At 38.7% G+C, this 22,500-nt stretch overlaps 1 protein-coding gene across 2 annotated transcripts in view; it reads right to left on the bottom strand.

Moving 5' to 3' along the window:
• LOC115231304 (beta-1,3-galactosyltransferase 5-like) overlaps positions 1 to 21,501 on the bottom strand; it is a 23,576-nt gene extending 2,075 nt beyond the window's left edge. The window contains exons 1-2 of one of the 2 annotated variants that reach the window (XM_036500029.1): positions 21,481 to 21,501; positions 4,011 to 5,014 (exon numbers count right to left, since the gene is read on the bottom strand). In XM_036500029.1, the coding sequence (XP_036355922.1) occupies positions 4,011 to 4,858 (848 nt within the window). In that variant the 5' untranslated portion in view covers positions 4,859 to 5,014; positions 21,481 to 21,501. Of the gene's footprint in view, positions 1 to 3,430; positions 5,015 to 21,480 lie in introns of those variants that run through there. The other variant, XM_029801360.2, reaches the window with a different exon arrangement.
• Positions 21,502 to 22,500: the final 999 nt, after the last annotated feature.

The raw sequence follows: 22,500 nt of genomic DNA, 5'->3' as shown, positions 1-22,500 counted from the left end.
TAAATTCATTATTTATGGTTCCCTAAACTTCTTTTCACTCCTAGCAAAATTTTATTCACTCCTTAAAATTTATATGAACCCACTTTATGAGATTCAAGCTAATAAATTCATTCTTTATGGTTCCCTAAACTTCTTTTCACTCCTACCAAAATTTTATTCGCCCTTTAGTCTCTATATGGACCTATTTTGTGAAGCCCCGGTCTAAACTAAATCCACAACCACACCACAGGATGGATACATTCTCTTTTTGACAAAAGAACTGAGCTTGGTACAAGGTCAGACATTTTGTGGGCAGAATTTAATTGAGAGAATGCTTCCACCCAAGTATTTGACTGAAACTTGTTAAATCGACTCCGAGTGAATAAAACGCAAAGTCGATGATACTGATGGGCGTTCAGACGGAAAATGAAAAGTACTAAATGATAAACATGAAAATTGGCAGCCATTTATTTTTCGTCAATCCTCAAATATATTACATACGATCCTTTTGAATCAAACTGAGCACGTGATAACAGCAGCAACCAATCATAATAGTCTGCAAACGACTGCATTAATGAAAGAAAAACGGTGAAAACAACCAAATACAATGAAAATATTTTTGTAAAAATTGGGAAAAAAGAATGTAAATCAGATTATTTTGAATAAAAATATCAATTTATATATACAAACAAACAGGCCTTGCATTTATGTGGGCGAGGAATAAAGATTAAAGTGATTAATGTTCATTTTTATATTCTTTTTTTTTTATTCGTTTTTGCAAGGGAGTAAACGAAATAGGGGAGATGTGACGGAAATATTAGCAGGAACTGAAGCCGACTAGCCGTAAATCTTACCTGAACTTTACGATGCTAGCCCCATTTATGATAGGAAAGTTACAGAGTCCCCTACCAAGGAAGTCAACCAAGCAGACGCTGAACTTTGCCAAGACAAATATTTTGTCCAAAACAGAAAATATTTTTGGTCAAAATAAGTGACGTCACGAAACCTGCAACCAATCAGAAGTTGTTCCTTCGCCGTAGTCAGCAAGGAATGGAGATCACCAGGAAGCCAACCAAACAAAACGGCTAGACTTTGCCAAAACAAAAAGACGTCATCAAAATTATAACCAATCAAAACTTGGTCCTTTACTGTAAAAAACATATATATATATATACTAACAGATTTGAACTCAGATTTCATACTCTTAGCAGCTAAGAAGGTGTTAAGAAGACCCGAACACTTAAACTGGGATTGGAAAAAGAACTGCACGAACGGTGAGAGAAATTGTTTTAATTTATCGACCCCAAAAGGATGATAGGTAAAATCGACCTCAGCGGAATTTGAACACACAACGTAGCGATGGACGAAATGCTGCTAAGTCTTTCGCCCGGCCTGCCGGAGCCTCGTGGAGCTTTAAGTGTTTTTGCTCAATAAACACTCACAACGCCCGGTCTGGGAATCGAAACCGCGAGTCCACTGCCCAAACCACGGGGCCATTGCATCTCCACACATACATACATACATATATTATCATGACCGCCCAGGCTATCAGATGTTGCTACACATCGCTGGTCACAATGCGCTTCGCATTGTTTTTAGCCTTCAAACGACGACACCCCGCTGGCTAAGCGAGCAGGCCAACAGAAGAAAGAGTGAGAGAAAGTTGTGGCGAAAGAGTATAGCAGGGATCACCTCCACGCCCTGCCACAGCCTTGTGGAGCTTTAGGTATTTTCGTTCAATAAACACACACAACGCCCGGTCTGGGGATCAAACCCGCGATTCTACGACCGCGAGTCCGCTGCCCTAACCACTGGGCCATTGAGCCTCCATTGATAATGCCTATATCATCATCATCGTTTAACGTCCGTTCTCCATGCTAGCATGGGTTGGACAGTTCGACTGGGGATCTGGAAAGCCAGGAGGCTGCACCAGGCTCCGGTCTTATCTGGCAATGTTTCTACAGCTGGATGCCCTTCCTAACACCAACCACTCCGTGAGTGTAGTGGGTGCTTTTTACGTGCCACCTGCACTGGAGCCAGGCGAGGCTGGCATCGGCCACGGTCGGATTGGTGCATTTTACGTGCCACCTGCACGGCGGCCAGTCGAGGCAAATAAATTGTTTTCGAGTAGTCTCCCTTGATTATGGTTTGAACCGCTGATGCATATCACCTCTATTTAAATTCTATCTCTGTACAGATAGCCATAGACCCAGCATGGCCAAATAGTTAAGAAGTGTGCTTAGCATTTAGAAATCCCATAGGTTAGCTTGTCGGATCAATTTTCTTTTCCTGTAGTCTTAAGTCGAGTGAAATCGGATTGATTGAAACTATGCGGAAGCCCTCAAATGGGGTGTAATTTACATGGTGAAAACAATTAATTCTCCTAGAAATGTTTAGCCTGAGGTACGCTCAATAAGGACTAACCATTCCAGCTGTAATTACCGTTTTCTCTCGTGTGTGTGTGTTTATAGACAAATAGATATTCATATATACTCTCTTTTACTCTTTTACTTGTTTCAGTCATTTGACTGTGGCCATGCTGGAGCACCGCATTTAGCCGAGCAAATCGACCCCGGGACTTATTCTTTGTAAGCCCAGTACTTATTCTATCGGTCTCTTTTGCCGAACTGCTAAGTGACGGGGGACATAAACACACCAGCATTGGTTGTCAAGCAATGCTAGGGGGACAAACACAGACACACACATACATATATATATATATATATATACATATATACGACAGGCTTCTTTCAGTTTCCGTCTACCAAATCCACTCACAAGGCATTGGTCGGCCTGGGGCTATAGCAGAAGACACTTACCCAAGATGCCACGCAGTGGGACTGAACCCGGAACCATGTGGTTGGTTAGCAAGCTACTTACCACACAGCCACTCCTGCGCCTATATGTATTATTAATAAGATGAAGATGCATGGCTCAGTGGTTAGAGCGTTGGGGCTCACAATCATGAGGTAGCAAGTTCAATTCCCGGTCCGGTCCGGGCTTAGCAGTATTTCGTCCGTCGCTACCTTCCGAGTTCAAATTCCGCCGAGGTCGACTTTCCCTTTCATCCTTTCGGGGTCGATAAAATTAAGTACCAGTTAAACACTGGGGTCGATGTAATCGACTTATCCCCTTCTCCCAAAATTTCAGGCCTTGTGCCTAAAGTGGAAAGGATTATTTCATGACCTATATTTGCAATTACAAGAGACCTAATTTCTTCTATCACTTTTCACTTACCACCCTCTATGGCAGCAGATCACAGCAATACGCATGTACATACATCCAGATATGCGTACGAATTTAATTAAGCGGGGATTAACATTTTTCGAGAGAAAGATGATAGCTAGACGTTAACCACTCACGACCCTTTTATGCAAAACACGTTTTAAACAATCCCTCTTTTATTTTTTTATTCGAGAGGGGTCATGGTGCTAGTGTTCTCACCACGAACGTTGTCAGAAATTTACCATCAGTTTGCGCCCACGGTTACTTTCGGCGTTTCTATTATTGTTTTTTTTTTTTTTTCTTTTTCTCTTTTGTGTCTGGTAAATAATAATCACAGAATTTCAAACAATTTCATGTTTGAGATAATTTGAGAAATAATGAGAATATCTGATTAAAGAAATGAAACGATTTCGTTTATACTGTACCTGTCCGATTCTTTGTCTGAAATTAAAATCACAATGTCCTAGATTCCAATTTAAAAAAAAAAAACCAATGCAAGACCTCTCCAAACACACATACACACACACACACACACACACAACTCTCTCTATCTCTTACATTTAGCATTCCATATGTCTTGTATTGCATTTATGGACATATAATGACTGGTTAATACCGACGTACGGAAATCACACAAATTGTTTGTATTGTATCTAGAATTATAAAACCCATGAATTGGCTGTAAATGAAAACCGTTTCCCAGATACTCTATACACAAAGATATGTACACATCTTCTAAATAGAGAAAAGGCACGTATACTGAGACATTGTGAATGTTAGTGGCAGTATATAAATCCATCACGTACCCAGTTCCTGAACAGAAGCCAGGATATGAGTCTCTGGAGTATTCTTCATAGGAAACGTACCATTTGGACTCTTTAGAACGTATAGGGCCCGCCGACAAAGGACAGCAGCCGGCAACAGTCTTATGTAGGGGTTGCTCTTTGAATGTTTCAATTATTCTCGGTATGTTAACCCACATGTCATCATCTGTTTTCATCACGTGTTTCACGTGAGGGCAATGTCTGCTCACCCAACCAAGCATTGTTATTGTTTTAAAGGTCAAATTCCGGTAACTGTCCTTGAAATCCGCCTGAACGATGTCTTTGTATATGTTTGCTTCTTTCGACAACATTGTGTCATCTGCGTCGGTGGGAAGCCGACCGAACGCAAATGCATAACGAACGTTCGAAGTGTTATTTCTTGAGTGATTCAGCCAAGTGTTGCGAATGGTGTCCCGTTGCTTTTTCAATTTGAACTGAGTGAAAATTATAACAAACAAATCCAACTGAATTGACGGATCCTTGTGGCGTTTGCAAATATCTCGGTTCTCTACAATAATTGGAATGTTGTTTGGAACGCAGTTTTTACAAGAATTTTTAATTTGTTTTGATAACGCTGCAGTTTTTATGGCTTTTACTATTTCACTAGTTGAGGTAGCCATTGTCTTTGATGCCGTGGCGTTAAGTTTCACCAATTTCGACTGCGAAAGTTTTTGCCAATTTGAAGTTAATGCTTTAAGAACGGAGTCAGGTAAGTGCAAATTCCTGGAACCGTCTTTTGTTAGAACAGATGTGTAGCCAAAATAATAGGCAACAGCACAGAAAAAGAACAGAATTATGAACATACTGATCCGTTTATAAATCGGCTTCATGTTGAGGACCCTGGTACCAAGAAAGAGATCAGCATTGAAAATTGGTAAGAAAATAGAAAAGGGTAAAATATCTCAAGAGTCCTGGAAAAAATTATAATAAAGTTCTCTCCATTCTAACATCATTCTCTGTTTTCCAATTCGATATGCCGGAAATATCTGCAAAATATACAAAAAAAAAATGATTTTAGCTCAATAGAGGCCATAGGATTGGTTAAAATTCGAAAAATTAAACTACGTTAAACTTACAAATTACAATTTTCTCAAGAAAGCCAAGAGAGAAAGATGTTTTATAAACACATTCGACCAGTATACGAAGTTTAAAAGTGTTTAGTTAACTAGAAATTGTGTTGAAAACTGCCGTTCAAAAGGAAAAGATCCGAAACAGATTGGGTTTGTTTATATTTGTGAAGAAAAAAAAGATACCCTTACCTCCACCCCTAACCCTAAAATAGATTGAAATGCAATAGATCGATACTAGGATCATAGTTATGGTGACAATTTCATATGACATCGCTAGAAAAAACTGTCGTTCAAACCGAAAAGATCCACTTTTTTAAAAAAGAAAATAAGGTATATTTTGATATACAATGAGAACTCAATCCACCTATTTTCCATTTTGAAAAAAAAAATTTTTTTTATCTTTGTTCATTTAAACCCTGGGGTAACCCATTTTGATTACAACCATCTCTGAGTGGTTTTTCATGTCGCCACTAATATTAAATCTGTTACCAGGCAAGTACACAAGATTTCGCGCACAAAGGCCTGTTGTGACTATATTTATTTATGCTGCAGCGGTGGACTTTAGCAACAATATCTGTCAATTAATAAATGATTAGATGGCAAAAATATGTTAGTATTTGAGGACGTGGCAGGATTCAACATATTTCGGAATTATTCAATAATGAAAATATTACAGAACATATTTTCGTGTTTTTCTATTTCTTTTACAACTATAAAATAGGACTTGACGCTTTGGTTTATTTGATAAAGTTGTCGAATATGTATATGAACGAACTTCAGTTATAGGGACCACATAGAAATATGCTAAAAGTCCCCAATGCCTACATGAATTCTGAAGTCAGTGTTTGGATCTTTTCCTTTTGAACGGCAGTTTTCAACACAATATCTAGTTAACTAAACACTTTTAAAGTTCGTATACTGGTAGAATGTGTCGAAATAAAACATTTTAGCCTTTGGTTTTTTTTTTTCTTAATTGTTAAATTAATTTAAGGATAACAATTAAGAAAAAAACGAAAGGCTAAAACGAAAGCAAAAACTCAAAACAAAAACAAAACGAATAATTTTAGACACGCGTAACAATTAAATCAATTTAACAATTAAGAAAAAAAACGAAAGGCCAAAATTTAGGGCTAAGGTTAGGGTGAGGGTTAGGGTTAGAGTTAGGGTTAGTGACAGGATGTTGTCTCAGTTTTAGACGCAGCAAATGATTTTAGCTCAATAGAGGCCATAGGATTGGTTAAAATTCGAAAAATTAAACTACGTTAAACAAACAAATTACAATTTTCTCAAGAAAGCCAAGAGAAAAAAATGTTTTATTTTGACACATTCTACCAGTATATGAAGTTTAAAAGTGTTTAGTTAACTAGAAATTGTGTTGAAAACTGCCGTTCAAAAGGAAAAGATCCGAAACAGATTGGGTTTATTTACATTTGTGAAGAAAAAAAAGATACCCTAACCCTAAAACAGATTGAAATGCAATGGATTGATACTAGGATCATAATTATGGGTGACAATTTTATATGACACCGCTAGAAAAAACTGCCGTTCAAACCGAAAAGATCCTTTTATTATAAATGGAAAACACAATATGGCAGAATCGATGTAAACTTAACTGATAAACCGCGATATGATGAGAGATTACTGCATACATACTCACACACACACACACACACACACACACACACAACACACACACACATATATATATATATATATATATAGGTGAGAAAGTTTTTGTGTGAAAGCATGTGGTTGGATGTATAAGAAGTAAAAAAGAACGAAAAAACTACAGAAGGCTTGTATTATAAGGTTAATAAATATATTTAAGTCGTTATGTTAGAAAATTGTTATAAAATTTTGTGTATAGTAACATAGTTTTTTGAGAAATAACCTGTTTCGTATATTCGTATATTCTTTTCAAATTTCTTTACCTACATCGTGTCATGTCTTCGCTAAGACATGACACGATGAACAAAAGACGATAGAGGAAGGACAAAATTTAACAAATGCAATAGGCTTAACGCTTGTATGAATGTATTTGTAACGCGCAGAGAGCCATTATCAAATGATAAAAGCTTCCCCCCCCCACCGCCAACTTCCCGCCACAGAAAAAAACCCCGACCGAAATGAGGTTGTATCTTATTAGACGATAAAGATGAAAAGGCAGTAGAAAACAAGATAAAAACCAGCGGTTAGAAATTTAGATGATATGCAATTTAGATGATATGCATATACATATGGCGGTGCCCCAGCATGGCCACAGCTCATTAGCTGAAACTGGAAAAATCAAATCAAAATCATATACTCTCAAAAAAACCCAAGTCACTATTAATATTCTCTTTTACTCTTTTACATGTTTCAGTCATTTGACTGCGGCCATGCTGGAGCACCGCCTTTAGTCGAGCAAATTGATGCCGGGACTTATTCTTTGTAAGCCCAGTACTTATTCTATCGGTTTCTTTTGCCGAACCGCTAAGTGACGGGGACGTAAACACACCAGCATCGGTTGTCAAGCAATGCTAGGGGTACAAACACCGACACACAAACACATACACGACAGGCTTCTTTCAGTTTCCGTCTACCAAATTCACTCACAAGGCATTAGTCGGCCCGAGGCTATAGTAGAAAACACTTGCCCAAGATGCCACGCAGTGGGACTGAACCTGGAACCATGTGGTTGGTTAGCAAGCTACTTACCACACAGCCACTCCTGCGCCTATATATATATATAATATATATATATATATATATATATATATATATATATATATATATATATATATATATAATATATATATATATATATATATATATATATATTATATATATATATTTATTTATTTATAACTGATATTTTTTCCTATCTTGTCTGTAATGAATTTGTGACTATTCGGTGGTACAGAAGTATTTTTTGACTTCTATCATTAGCGATTTAGGTACTCATGTAGTACCCTTGTGTATATATGTACATATCTAATACTGTATGTATATATTTTATTAATTTGCCTGTACGGCTGATAATTCGCTTACCACTTGTGATGGTATTTTAATAATACCATCCCTATATTTATATATATATATATATATATAGGGAGAGTTTACGAAAAAAACAAAAGACGAAGACATGTGGTGTACAAAACAAACAGATGTATTAGTATAACGCTCAGGAATAGAAAAAGTTTTTTACGTTTCGAGCCTACGCTCTTCTACAGAAAGGGACACAGAAAAAACAAGGAGAGAAAAAAATGTGTGTAGTGGCTAACGATCTATCATGGCGACTATATATATATATGTGTGTGTGTGTGTGTGTGTGTGTATGTGTGTGTGTGTGTGTGTGTGTGTATAACTGTGTTTATTACTAACAAAAAAATTAGTGGTAGGTAAAATGCGATAAAAAGCAAAGTTGTGGTAGGGTAAACGTTGTGTTATATTTAGTATCATGTCATTAAGAGATTGTATTATTTGAAAAAAGTTACATGTAAATTAGTTTTTCTAAGTTCTGTATTTAGATGAATCATATTTAGATGAATCATATGACATTCTTTGCTGTAACCTCATTGAGAAGAAGTACTCAGAATTAGTCACGTCATGGAGAGATAGCATCGTCAGAAGTTCAAAACGTGTTTAAACCTAGTTATATTCCCGTGGGAGCTCTTACCTCTGCTGGTGACTAAAGGCCTCTCGCTCAGAGTAAAAGGCAGACTGTATGATGCATGTGTACGAACAGCCATGCTACATGGCAGTGAAACATGGGCCGTGACTGCTGAGGACATGCATAAGCTCGTGAGGAATGAGGCCAGTATGCTCCGATGGATGTGTAATGTCAGTGTACATACTCGACAGAGCGTTAGTACCTTGAGAGAAATGTTGTACCTAAGAAGCATCAGTTGTGGTGTGCAAGAGAGACGATTGCGCTGGTATGGTCATGTGGCGAGAATGGATGAAGATAGGTGTGTGAGAAAGTGCCAATCCCTAGCAGTTGAGGGAACCCGTGGAAGAGGTAGACCCAGGAAAACCTGGGACGAGGTGGTGAAGCACGACCTTTAGGCCTCACTGAGGAAATGACCAGCGACCAAGACCTTTGGAAATATGCTGTACGTGAGAAGACCAGGCAGGACAAGTGAGCCCAGCCCACTTATGAATGCCTTTCCTCCCTTGGACACAAAGACCTGTTGAGGCAAGCGAAGTCGATATAGAACCTCATCCGACGACAGGCACCCATGCCAACCCCCTTTGCTTGCGAAGACATGTTGGGGCAAGCGAAAGCGAAAACGAAATCGAATTGAACCAGCCAGGATCCCTGGTCTGGTGGTACGTAAAAAGCACTATCCGACTCGTGGCCGATGCCAGCGCCGCCTCGACTGGCTTCCGTGCCAGTGGCACATAAAATACACCAATCCGACCGTACGACAGGCACCCATGCCAACCCTCTTTGCTTGCGAAGACATGTTGGGGCAAGCGAAATCGAATTGAACCAGCCAGGATCCCTGGTCTGGTGGTACGTAAAAAGCACTATCCGACTCGTGGCCGATGCCAGCGCCGCCTCGACTGGCTTCCGTGCCAGTGGGACATAAAATACACCAATCCGACCGTACGACAGGCACCCATGCCAACCCTCTTTGCTTGCGAAGACATGTTGGGGCAAGCGAAATCGAATTGAACCAGCCAGGATCCCTGGTCTGGTGGTACGTAAAAAGCACTATCCGACTCGTGGCCGATGCCAGCGCCGCCTCGACTGGCTTCCGTGCCGGTGGCACATAAAATACACCAATCCGACCGTGGCCGTTGCCAGCCTTGCCTGGCACCTGTGCAGGTGGCACGTAAAAAGCACCCACTACACTCACGGAGTGGTTGGCGTTAGGAAGGGCATCCAGCTGTAGAAACATTGCCAGATAAGACTGGAGCCTGGTGCAGCCTTCTGGCTTCCCAGATCCCCGGTCGAACCGTCCAACCCATGCTAGCATGGAGAACGGACGTTAAACGATGATGATGATGATGATGAAAATAAAAAATTCATTGAATATTCACTCATGCTTCTTGCATCTAGTATTTTAATCGTTTCACCTTTTACTTGTTTCAGTCATTGGACTACAGCCGTACTGGGACACTCCTTGAAGAATTTTTAGTCGAAAGAATCGATCCCAGTACATTTCATGGATCTTTTCGGTTTGAACGGCAGTTTTTTAAAATAATTTCCACGTAATTAAACACTTTTAAACTTCGTATACTGGTAGAATGTATTTATAAAACATCTTTTTCTCTTGGTTTTATTGAGAAAATTCTAGTTTGTAAGATATTTGCTGTTTTTTTTCTTCAATTTCTGAAATTTCAACCAATCAGTGACGTCTATTGAGGTAAAAAGCATTCTGTACCGTTTGAATATGTCCCTCGTTTAAGAAACAGATTGGGTTTATTTACATTTGTGAAGAAAAAAAGATATCCTTCTCCCCACCCCTAACCCTAAAGTAGATAGAAATGCAATAGATCGATACTACGTTCATAATTATGGGTGACAATTTCATATGACACCGCTAGAAAAAACTGCCGTTCAAACCGAAAAAAACCTATCGGTGTCTTTTGCAGTATCGCTAAGTCACGGGATGATAGGGCACAAAACACAGACACAAAGACACATACACGACAGGCTCCTTTCAATTTCCGCCTGCCAAACCCACTCACAAGGGTTTGTTCGGTCTGAGGGCTACAAGAGAAGAGACACTTACCCATGGGGATCGAACCCGAAACCACGTGGTTAGGAAGCAAGTTTCTCACCAATCAGCCACGCCTATGCCTAAGAGCACAATATTTAAAAAGCAACAGCAGTCTGAGGTGATATGCTGTTTACTTTATATATATATATTATATATATATATATATATATATATATATATATATATAATATATATATATATATATTATATATATATATATATATATATATATATATATATATATATATATTATATATAATATATATATATATATATTTTGTGGAGGCGCAATGGCCCGGTGGTTAGGGCAGCGGACTCGCGGTCATAGGATCGCGGTTTCGATTCCCAGACCGGGCGTTGTGAGTGTTTATTGAGCGAAAACACCTAAAGCTCCACGAGGCTCCGGCAGGGGATGGTGGTGATTCCTGCTGTACTCTTTCACCACAACTTTCTCTCACTCTTACTTCCTGTTTCTGTTGTACCTGTATTTCAAGGGGCCGCCTTGTCACTCTCTGTGTCACGCTGAATATCCCCGAGAACTACGTTAAGGGTGCACGTGTCTGTGAGTGCTCAGCCACTTACACGTTAATTTCACGAGCAGGCTGTTCCGTTGATTCGGATCAACCGGAACCCTCGGCGTCGTAACCGACGGAGTGCTTCCACACTTTATATAACAATGGACCCCAAATTTTGGCATAAGGCCAGCAATTGCGGAGGAGGGGTTAAGTCGATTACATCGGCCCCAGTGCTCAAGTGGTACTTATTTTATCGACCCTGAAAGGACGAAAGGCAAAGTCGATCCCGTCGCGGTATTTGAACTCAAAACGCAAAGGCGAACGGAATGTCGCTTAGCATTTTGTCCGGCTTGCTAGCGTTTCTGCCACCAGTGCCTCCTTCTGGAAAACGCATATTTGTCATCATCATCATCGTTTAGCGTCCGCTTTCCATGCTAGCATGGGTTGGACGATTCAACTGGGGTCTGGGAAGCCAGAAGGCTTCATTAGGCCCAGTCAAATCTGGCAGTGTTTCTACGGCTGGATGCCCTTCCTAACGCCAACCACTCCGTGAGTGTAGTGGGTGCTTTTTACGTGCCACCCGCACTGGTGCCAGACAGAGCTGGCAAACGGCCACGAACGGATGGTGCTTTTTATGTGCCACCGGCACGAGGGCCAGGCGAGGCTGGCAAAGGACATGAAACGGGGCGGTGCTGGCAACGGTCGCGAAACGGAAAGTTCTCTTACATGCCACCGGCACTGGTAACACATCCGCAATTTCCATTGATCGATTTCGATTCTGATCCTCACTTGCCTCAACACGTCTTCACAAGTAGAGTTTTGTGTCCCAAGAAGGGAAGGTATGCATACGTAGGCTGGCTCCATCCCATGTAGAAGGCCACGGGTTATGGACTCACTTGTCCTATTTAAAAAAATACTAAGAACTGTTAACTTCTGTTTAAGCATTTAGTATTTAGTGTCAAAATTTTCGTCATGCCAAATGTGACCTGGTCACTGACGCGATTCCACTGCATCTCAAATACTGTTTAGTGTCAAAGTTTGACACGAAATAATATGTGTAAGTGATGTTAAGAGTCTTTATACGTTTTTGAATGGCGAAGGTGTCTTTCACTAAAGTATATATACCATGCTGTAAAAGTTTAACATTCTTTACATTGTATACACCCAACAGGAAAGGTTCTTCCTGAGCCATATACACATTAAACCAGTTTCCAGAACTGTGTGGCGTGAGACATTTAGAAATTCAATATTTCTAATTACGGTGACCAGTGAATAGATTTCACTGTAAATATATATATATTTGCGAAGGCTAGACAGGCATCTCAGCTAGCAGGGCTCACTATCCCGGACTGATGACGGGTAAGACCCAGAAACATGCATGTTTTCAGGTGTGAATCCTAGCAGGTGGGGGTGCTTGCCTCCGCTTCGCAAATATAAAGACACAGGAAATGTGTCAAAGCCGACAGGAAGTGTCGATGCTTCCTAGGGCTAAACAGCGGTGGTGTAATTCCCTTACGGGACTGTCACGCTATGTTGACAGTATACAACCACTATATATATATATATATATATATATATATATATGTATATTGGTAAAACGGTAAGATAACAAAAGAAAGAAAGAGACCTCAATATTATGTAAATAGAGGAAATTTATCTATAAAATAATATGTTACATTACTCGATAGTCAAGATAAAACTCTGAGTCTCAGATGCCGAAGTGGGAATCCACAACGCCATCTCTTCGGTTTTTCATAGAATAATCTATGTAATATGCATCCATATTAAATTCTTCTGTGTGTAAGAGTCCTCAACCGATGTTAGGCGATAATCCAAAAAGGCCGTATTAGCACTTAGTTGAGAATAACGTCGTCCGGGAGGTGATTTATTGGTAAAACGGTAAGATAACAAAAGAAAGAAAGAGACCTCAATATTATGTAAATAGAGGAAATTTATCTATAAAATAATATGTTACATTACTCGGTAGTCAAGATAAAACTCTGAGTCTCAGATGCCGAAGTGGGAATCCACAACGCCATCTCTTCGGTTTTTCATAGAATAATCTATGTAATATGCATCCATATTAAATTCTTCTGTGTGTAAGAGTCCTCAACCGATGTTAGGCGATAATCCAAAAAGGCCGTATTAGCACTTAGTTGAGAATAACGTCGTCCGGGAGGTGATTTATTGGTAAAACGGTAAGATAACAAAAGAAAGAAAGAGACCTCAATATTATGTAAATAAAGGAAATTTATCTATACAATATGTTACATTACTCGATAGTCAAGATAAAACTCTGAGTTTCAGATGCCGAAGTGGGAATCCACAACGCCGAAGAGATGGCGTTGTGGATTCCCATTTCGGCATCTGAGACTCAGAGTTTTATCTTGACTATCGAGTAATGTAACATATTATTTTATATATATATATATATATATATATATATATATTCCCCAATGGACGGGATGCCAGTCCATCGCAGTATAACTCAGTTTTCCAAGCTGAGTAGACTGGAGCAACGTGAAATGAAGTATTATGCTCAAGAACACAACCCATTGCTCAGTCAAGATATCGAAGTCACAATTGTGCCATCATGAGTGCAACATCCCTTACCATAAAGCCACGCGTCCCCAATATACCAAGCATATACCAAACTTAGTTTAAGACGATGGAAGACCTTACCATAAAGCCACACGTCCCCAATATACTAAGCATATACCAAACTTAGTTTAAGACGATGGGTGGCCTTATCATAAAGCCACGCGTCCCCAATATACTAAGCATATACCAAACTTAGTTTAAGACGATGGGTGGCCTTATCATAAAGCCACGCGTCCCCAATATACTAAGCATATACCAAACTTAGTTTAAGACGATGGGTGGCCTTATCATAAAGCCACGCGTCCCCAATATACTAAGCATATACCAAACTTAGTTTAAGACGATGGGTGGCCTTATCATAAAGCCACGCGTCCCCAATATACTAAGCATATACCAAACTTAGTTTAAGACGATGGAAGACCTTATCATAAGCCACGCGTCCCCATATACTAAGCATATACCAAACTTAGTTTAAGACGATGGATGGCCTTATCATAAAGCCACACGTCCCCAATATACTAAGCATATACCAAACTTAGTTTAAGACGATGGATGGCCTTATCATAAAGCCACGCGTCCCCAAAATACTAAGCATATACCAAACTTAGTTTAAGACGATGGAAGACCTTATCATAAAGCCACGCGTCCCCAATATACTAAGCATATACCAAACTTAGTTTAAGACGATGGAAGACCTTATCATAAAGCCACACGTCCCCAATATACTAAGCATATACCAAACTTAGTTTAAGACGATGGAAGACCTTATCATAAAGCCACGCGTCCCCAATATACTAAGCATATACCAAACTTAGTTAAGACGATGGAAGACCTTATCATAAAGCCACACGTCCCTATACTAAGCATATACCAAACTTAGTTTAAGATGATGGGTGCCTTATCATAAAGCCACGCGTCCCCAATATACTAAGCATATACCAAACTTAGTTTAAGACGATGGAAGACCTTATCATAAAGCCACACGTCCCCAATATACTAAGCATATACCAAACTTAGTTTAAGATGATGGGTGGCCTTATCATAAAGCCACGCGTCCCCAATATACTAAGCATATACCAAACTTAGTTTAAGACGATGGAAGACCTTATCATAAAGCTACGCGTCCCCAATATACTAAGCATATACCAAACTTAGTTTAAGACGATGGATGGCCTTATCATAAAGCCACACGTCCCCAATATACTAAGCATATACCAAACTTAGTTTAAGACGATGGATGGCCTTATCATAAAGCCACGCGTCCCCAATATACTAAGCATATACCAAACTTAGTTTAAGACGATGGAAGACCTTATCATAAAGCCACGCGTCCCCAATATACTAAGCATATACCAAACTTAGTTTAAGACGATGGAAGACCTTATCATAAAGCCACACGTCCCCAATATACTAAGCATATACCAAACTTAGTTTAAGACGATGGAAGACCTTATCATAAAGCCACGCGTCCCCAATATACTAAGCGCATATCCCAACTTAGTTTAGACGATGGAAGACCTTATCATAAAGCCACACGTCCCCAATATACTAAGCATATACCAAACTTAGTTTAAGACGATGGATGGCCTTATCATAAAGCCACGCGTCCCCAATATACTAAGCATATACCAAACTTAGTTTAAGACGATGGATGGCCTTATCATAAAGCCACACGTCCCCATATACTAAGCATATACCAAACTTAGTTTAAGACGATGGATGGCCTTATCATAAAGCCACGCGTCCCCAATATACTAAGCATATACCAAACTTAGTTTAAGAGACGATGGATGACCTTATCATAAAGCCACACGTCCCCCATTACTAAGCATATACCAAACTTAGTTTAAGACGACGGGTGGCCTTATCATAAAGCCACGCGTCCCCAATATACTAAGCATATACCAAACTTAGTTTAAGACGATGGAAGACCTTATCATAAAGCCACGCGTCCCCAATATACTAAGCATATACCAAACTTAGTTTAAGACGATGGAGGCCTTATCATAAAGCCACGCGTCCCCAATATATAAGCATATACCAAACTTAGTTTAAGACGATGGAAGACCTTATCATAAAGCCACACGTCCCCAATATACTAAGCATATACCAAACTTAGTTTAAGGACGATGGATGGCCTTATCATAAAGCCACGCGTCCCCAATATACTAGCATATATACCAAACTTAGTTTAAGACGATGGAAGACCTTATCATAAAGCCTCACGTCCCCAATATACTAAGCATATACCAAACTTAGTTTAAGACGATGGGGGCCTTACCATAAAGCCACGCGTCCCCAATATACTAAGCATATACCAAACTTAGTTTAAGACGATGGATGGCCTTATCATAAAGCCACGCGTCCCCAATATACTAAGCATATACCAAACTTAGTTTAAGGACGATGGAAGACCTTATCATAAAGCCTCACGTCCCCAATATACTAAGCATATACCAAACTTAGTTTAAGACGATGGGTGGCCTTATCATAAAGCCACGCGTCCCCAATATACGAAGCATATACCAAACTTAGTTTAAGACGATGGATGGCCTTATCATAAAGCCACGCGTCCCCAATATACTAAGCATATACCAAACTTAGTTTAAGACGATGGATGGCCTTATCATAAAGCCACGCGTCCCCAATATACTAAGCATATACCAAACTTAGTTTAAGACGATGGATGGCCTTATCATAAATCTACGCGTCCCCAATATACTAAGCATATACCAAACTTAGTTTAAGACGATGGATGGTCTTACCATAAAGCCACGCGTCCCCAATATACTAAGCATATACCAAACTTAGTTTAAGACGATGGATGGCCTTATCATAAAGCCACGCGTCCCCAATATACTAAGCATATACCAAACTTAGTTTAAGACGATGGAAGACCTTATCATAAAGCCACGCGTCCCCAATATACTAAGCATATACCAAACTTAGTTTAAGACGATGGAAGACCTTATCATAAAGCCACACGTCCCCAATATACTAAGCATATACCAAACTTAGTTTAAGACGATGGAAGACCTTATCATAAAGCCACGCGTCCCCAATATACTAAGCATATACCAAACTTAGTTTAAGACGATGGAAGACCTTATCATAAAGCCACACGTCCCCAATATACTAAGCATATACCAAACTTAGTTTAAGACGATGGATGGCCTTATCATAAAGCCACGCGTCCCCAATATACTAAGCATATACCAAACTTAGTTTAAGACGATGGATGGCCTTATCATAAAGCCACACGTCCCCAATATACTAAGCATATACCAAACTTAGTTTAAGACGATGGATGGCCTTATCATAAAGCCACGCGTCCCCAATATACTAAGCATATACCAAACTTAGTTTAAGACGATGGATGGCCTTATCATAAAGCCACACGTCCCCAATATACTAAGCATATACCAAACTTAGTTTAAGACGACGGGTGGCCTTATCATAAAGCCACGCGTCCCCAATATACTAAGCATATACCAAACTTAGTTTAAGACGATGGAAGACCTTATCATAAAGCCACGCGTCCCCAATATACTAAGCATATACCAAACTTAGTTTAAGACGATGGAAGACCTTATCATAAAGCCACGCGTCCCCAATATACTAAGCATATACCAAACTTAGTTTAAGACGATGGAAGACCTTATCATAAAGCCACACGTCCCCAATATACTAAGCATATACCAAACTTAGTTTAAGACGATGGATGGCCTTATCATAAAGCCACGCGTCCCCAATATACTAAGCATATACCAAACTTAGTTTAAGACGATGGAAGACCTTATCATAAAGCCTCACGTCCCCAATATACTAAGCATATACCAAACTTAGTTTAAGACGATGGGTGGCCTTACCATAAAGCCACGCGTCCCCAATATACTAAGCATATACCAAACTTAGTTTAAGACGATGGATGGCCTTATCATAAAGCCACGCGTCCCCAATATACTAAGCATATACCAAACTTAGTTTAAGACGATGGAAGACCTTATCATAAAGCCTCACGTCCCCAATATACTAAGCATATACCAAACTTAGTTTAAGACGATGGGTGGCCTTATCATAAAGCCACGCGTCCCCAATATACGAAGCATATACCAAACTTAGTTTAAGACGATGGATGGCCTTATCATAAAGCCACGCGTCCCCAATATACTAAGCATATACCAAACTTAGTTTAAGACGATGGATGGCCTTATCATAAAGCCACGCGTCCCCAATATACTAAGCATATACCAAACTTAGTTTAAGACGATGGGTGGCCTTATCATAAAGCCACGCGTCCCCAATATACTAAGCATATACCAAACTTAGTTTAAGATGATGGATGACCTTATCATAAAGCCACGCGTCCCCAATATACTAAGCATATACCAAACTTAGTTTAAGACGATGGATGGCCTTATCATAAATCTACGCGTCCCCAATATACTAAGCATATACCAAACTTAGTTTAAGACGATGGATGGTCTTACCATAAAGCCACGCGTCCCCAATATACTAAGCATATACCAAACTTAGTTTAAGACGAAGGTTGGCCTTATCATAAACAACAATCTTGTTTTGCGTCAATCCACGTTTTGATGTATTACTTTTCGTCATGAAATTTTTGCCCTAATGTCGTTCCTTATCAGACGAACTTCGAATAAGATCTATGACTTACGTTCATATTTTTAAAATACTCTTTTGATACAATCTTGACCTAGCTTTAGATTTCCATTGTTTTCTTAATCACGTAATTCTCTTTTAACTGACATCCTATACTGATTTTAATTGTTGTGGGTTTTTTTTTATGGAGTATGAAATTTAATAGTGCTCCAGATATAACACTTCCAAAGAGTTGTTTCAACAGTAAATCAAGATTAACACAACGACGCGTTATCAATCTGCCCCAATTTTTTTTTGAGAAACATTACATCTTTCGTTTTTGCACGCATAACTCTCCCGTTATCTTATACATGTATGTGCACATGCCTGTGTGTGTATATATATATATATGTGTGTGTGTGTGTGTGTGTGTATACATATATATATTTAATTAAATACAAAAACAAAAACTAATAAGTAGGTGTAAACACATGAACAAAATAAACAAAAACAAATCACACGAACGTGTATAAATATCAAAGCCCTCCCCACCCCCACACACACTAACTAAACATAGACACACATAAGGATATACGCATGCGCAAATAAAGACACATACAATAGGAATACAAAATGGCTGACCGTTAGTAAAGAGAGACACACAAATAAGAAAGAAGAAAGAAAAGGACCACTGATGAGGCCACAGAAGTGTGACGAAAGAACTCTGGCCGAAATAAGATTAACATTAATGTAAAAAATAAATAAAGCCGAAGCAAATTAACACTAAATATATAGTGCGGGCGTTTTTATTGGCTAAACTGGCAAAATGACCATTCCGAAATATAACAATATTTGTTTTCAACACACGATTTCACATCAAGAATCTTGCAAAACAAATATATAAACGCATATATATATATATATATATATATAGATATATATATATATATATATAATATATATATGTATGTATGTATGCGTGTATGTCCCACCATCACCACTTGACAACCGGTGCTGGTGTGTTTATGTCCCCGTAACTGAGCGGTTCGTCAAAAGCGACCGATAGAATAAATACGAGGCTTTAAAAAAGTCCTAGGATCGATTGTTCAACTACAACCCTTTAATGCGGTACCCACCAGCATGGCTGCAGTCAAATGACAAACAAGAAAAAGAATAAAAGAAAGAACATACATGTATGTATGTATGTATGTATGTATGTGTGTGTGTGTGTGTGTGTATGTATGTATGTATGTATATATGTAGGTAGGTAGGTAGGTAGGTAGGTATGTAAGTAGGTGGGTAGGTAGGTATGTATGTATGTATGTAGGTAGGTAGGTAGGTGTGTGTATGTATGTATGTAAGTAGGTAGGTATGTATGTATGTATGTATGTAGGTGTGTGTATGTATGTATGTATGTATGTAGGTAGGTAGGTAGGTATGTAGGTAGGTAGGTGTGTGTATGTATGTATGTATGTAGGTAGGTAGGTGTGTGTATGTATGTATGTATGTAGGTAGATATGTATGTAGGTGTGTGTATGTATGTATGTATGTATGTAGGTAGGTAGGTAGGTATGTAGATAGGTAGGAAGGTATGTAGGTAGGCAGGTAGGTAGGTATGTATGTATGCATGTAGGTAGGTAGGTAGGTATGTAGGTAGGTAGGTGTGTGTATGTATGTATGTATGTATGTATGTAGTATGTATGTATGTATGTAGGTGGTAGGTAGGTAGGTAGGTATGTAGATAGGTAGGTAGGTATGTAGATAGGTAGGTAGGTATGTAGATAGGTAGGTAAGTATGTAGGTAGGTAGGTAGGTAGGTAGGTAAGTATAATACAAATAAGAAAATGGAGAAACAAATTTAGTGTGTTCATTAACTTTCGGATATTAGAATGTTGGATTATTTATTCATTTAACAAAATGAGAACCTTAATAGCATACATATATATCTTATAATTCAATATATATATATATATATATATATGTATGTATGTAGGTATGTATGTTTGTATTTTCAGGATTCGATAGAATCAGGTATTTAAATCGTAAAAGCATCAAGGTAGAGTTGGGGCCAGCGAACCGGCGCAATTATGTGTTGACACATACGTGCGTACTAAATTGAATACGGATTTGTCACTCCAGTTATGCACACATTCACAGGTATTGGCAGAATACCTGTGAACGTGTCATCAAATTCACACAGTCGACTATAAGTTCCGGATCAAAACGCATGGAAGGTTCCGAGTTAGGTGAAGAATAAACAATGACATGCCTTGTGAGTGGATTTGGTAGACGGAAACTGAAAGAAGCCTGTCGTATATATATATATATATATATATATATATATATATATATATATATATATATATATATATATATATATATATATATATATATATATATATATATATATATATATATATATATTTATAGGTGCAGGAGTGGCTGTGTGGTAAGTAGCTTGCTAACCAACCACATGGTTCCGGTTCAGTCGCACTGCGTGGCATCTTGGGCAAGTGTCTTCTGCTAAAGCCCCGGGCCGACCAATGCCTTGTGAGTAGATTTGGTAGACGGAAACTGAAAGAAGCCTGTCGTATATATGTACATACATATATATATACATATATATATATATATATATGTGTGTGTGTGTGTGTGTGTGTGTGTTGTGTGTGTGTGTGTGTGTGTGTGTGTGTGTGTGTGTGTGTATGTGTGTGTATGTGTGTGTATATGTTTGTGTGTCTGTGTTTGTCCCTCTAGCATTGCTCGACAACCGATACTGGTGTGTTTACGTCCCCGTCACTTAGCGGTTCGGCAAAAAGAGACCAATAGAATAAGTACTGGACTTACAAAAAGAATAAGTCCCGGGGTCGAGTTGCTCGACTAAAAGGCGGTGCTCCAGCATGGCCGCAGTCAAATGACTGAAACAAGTAAAAGAGTAAAAGAGTAACCTCACCAATGTCAAGCCGTGTTGTCTTTCGATACAAATGAAAAACCACGCTGGATGTACACCCTGGATATATACACACCTGATAATGTACGGATTAGAGACTGTAGATACAGGACATGAACAAACGGCATAATGTACACACTGAATAATGCAAACCTAGACAGGCGGAGTAAACACAGCTGGAATTCGTATTGATTATAGGTTTCCTGGATCGAGGGCTTGCAGCAGCAACAACAACGACAACAACTAAATGATAACAAGATAACTATACCTTATAATTTCAGTCATCGTAATTTACTTGTCAATTTAATATATATATATATACATATACATATATATATATCTATATATATATATTATATATATATATATATATATATTTTATATATAATATATAATAATGTATATATAATTTGACACTGAATTATTGGAAGTCCACCTGAAGATTGTCGATCAAGACAAGAACGATTGTAGTGGCGGTTTTTTTGACTATTTATTAAAATTTATGTATGATTAAGTCTTTCTTTGTTTGTTTTGCAAAATAGTGGTTTTGTCTCGAATAATATTTTATAATGTATATATATATATAATATATATATATATATATATATAATATATTATATATATTATATATATTATATATTTATAATATATATATAATGTATATATATACACATCAGCAAGGTCATGGAACGAATAGTCAGAAGGAAACTAATCACCTTCCTTGAAGAAAATGACTGACACCCAACATGGTTTCCGACCAGGAAGAAGCTGCTTAACTCAGCTCCTGCAGCACTATGACTGGGTGCTGAAACAACTGCTAAAACACTCAAATGTGGAAGTCAATATCTCGACTTCGCAAAGGCCTTCGATAAAGTCGATCATGGAATGATATGTCACAAACTGCGTGATCTTGGCATAGTTGGAAAACTAGGAGAATGGCTTCACGACTTCTGAAGAATAGAAGTCAGGTGGTAGTAGCCAATGGGGCCACTTCCATTAGCACGCAAATAGTGAGCGGTGTTC

The sequence above is a fragment of the Octopus sinensis genome, unplaced genomic scaffold (assembly GCF_006345805.1).
Source record: "Octopus sinensis unplaced genomic scaffold, ASM634580v1 Contig18124, whole genome shotgun sequence".
Classification (NCBI taxonomy): domain Eukaryota; kingdom Metazoa; phylum Mollusca; class Cephalopoda; order Octopoda; family Octopodidae; genus Octopus; species Octopus sinensis.
This window is presented reverse-complemented; position numbering and strand designations above follow the sequence as displayed.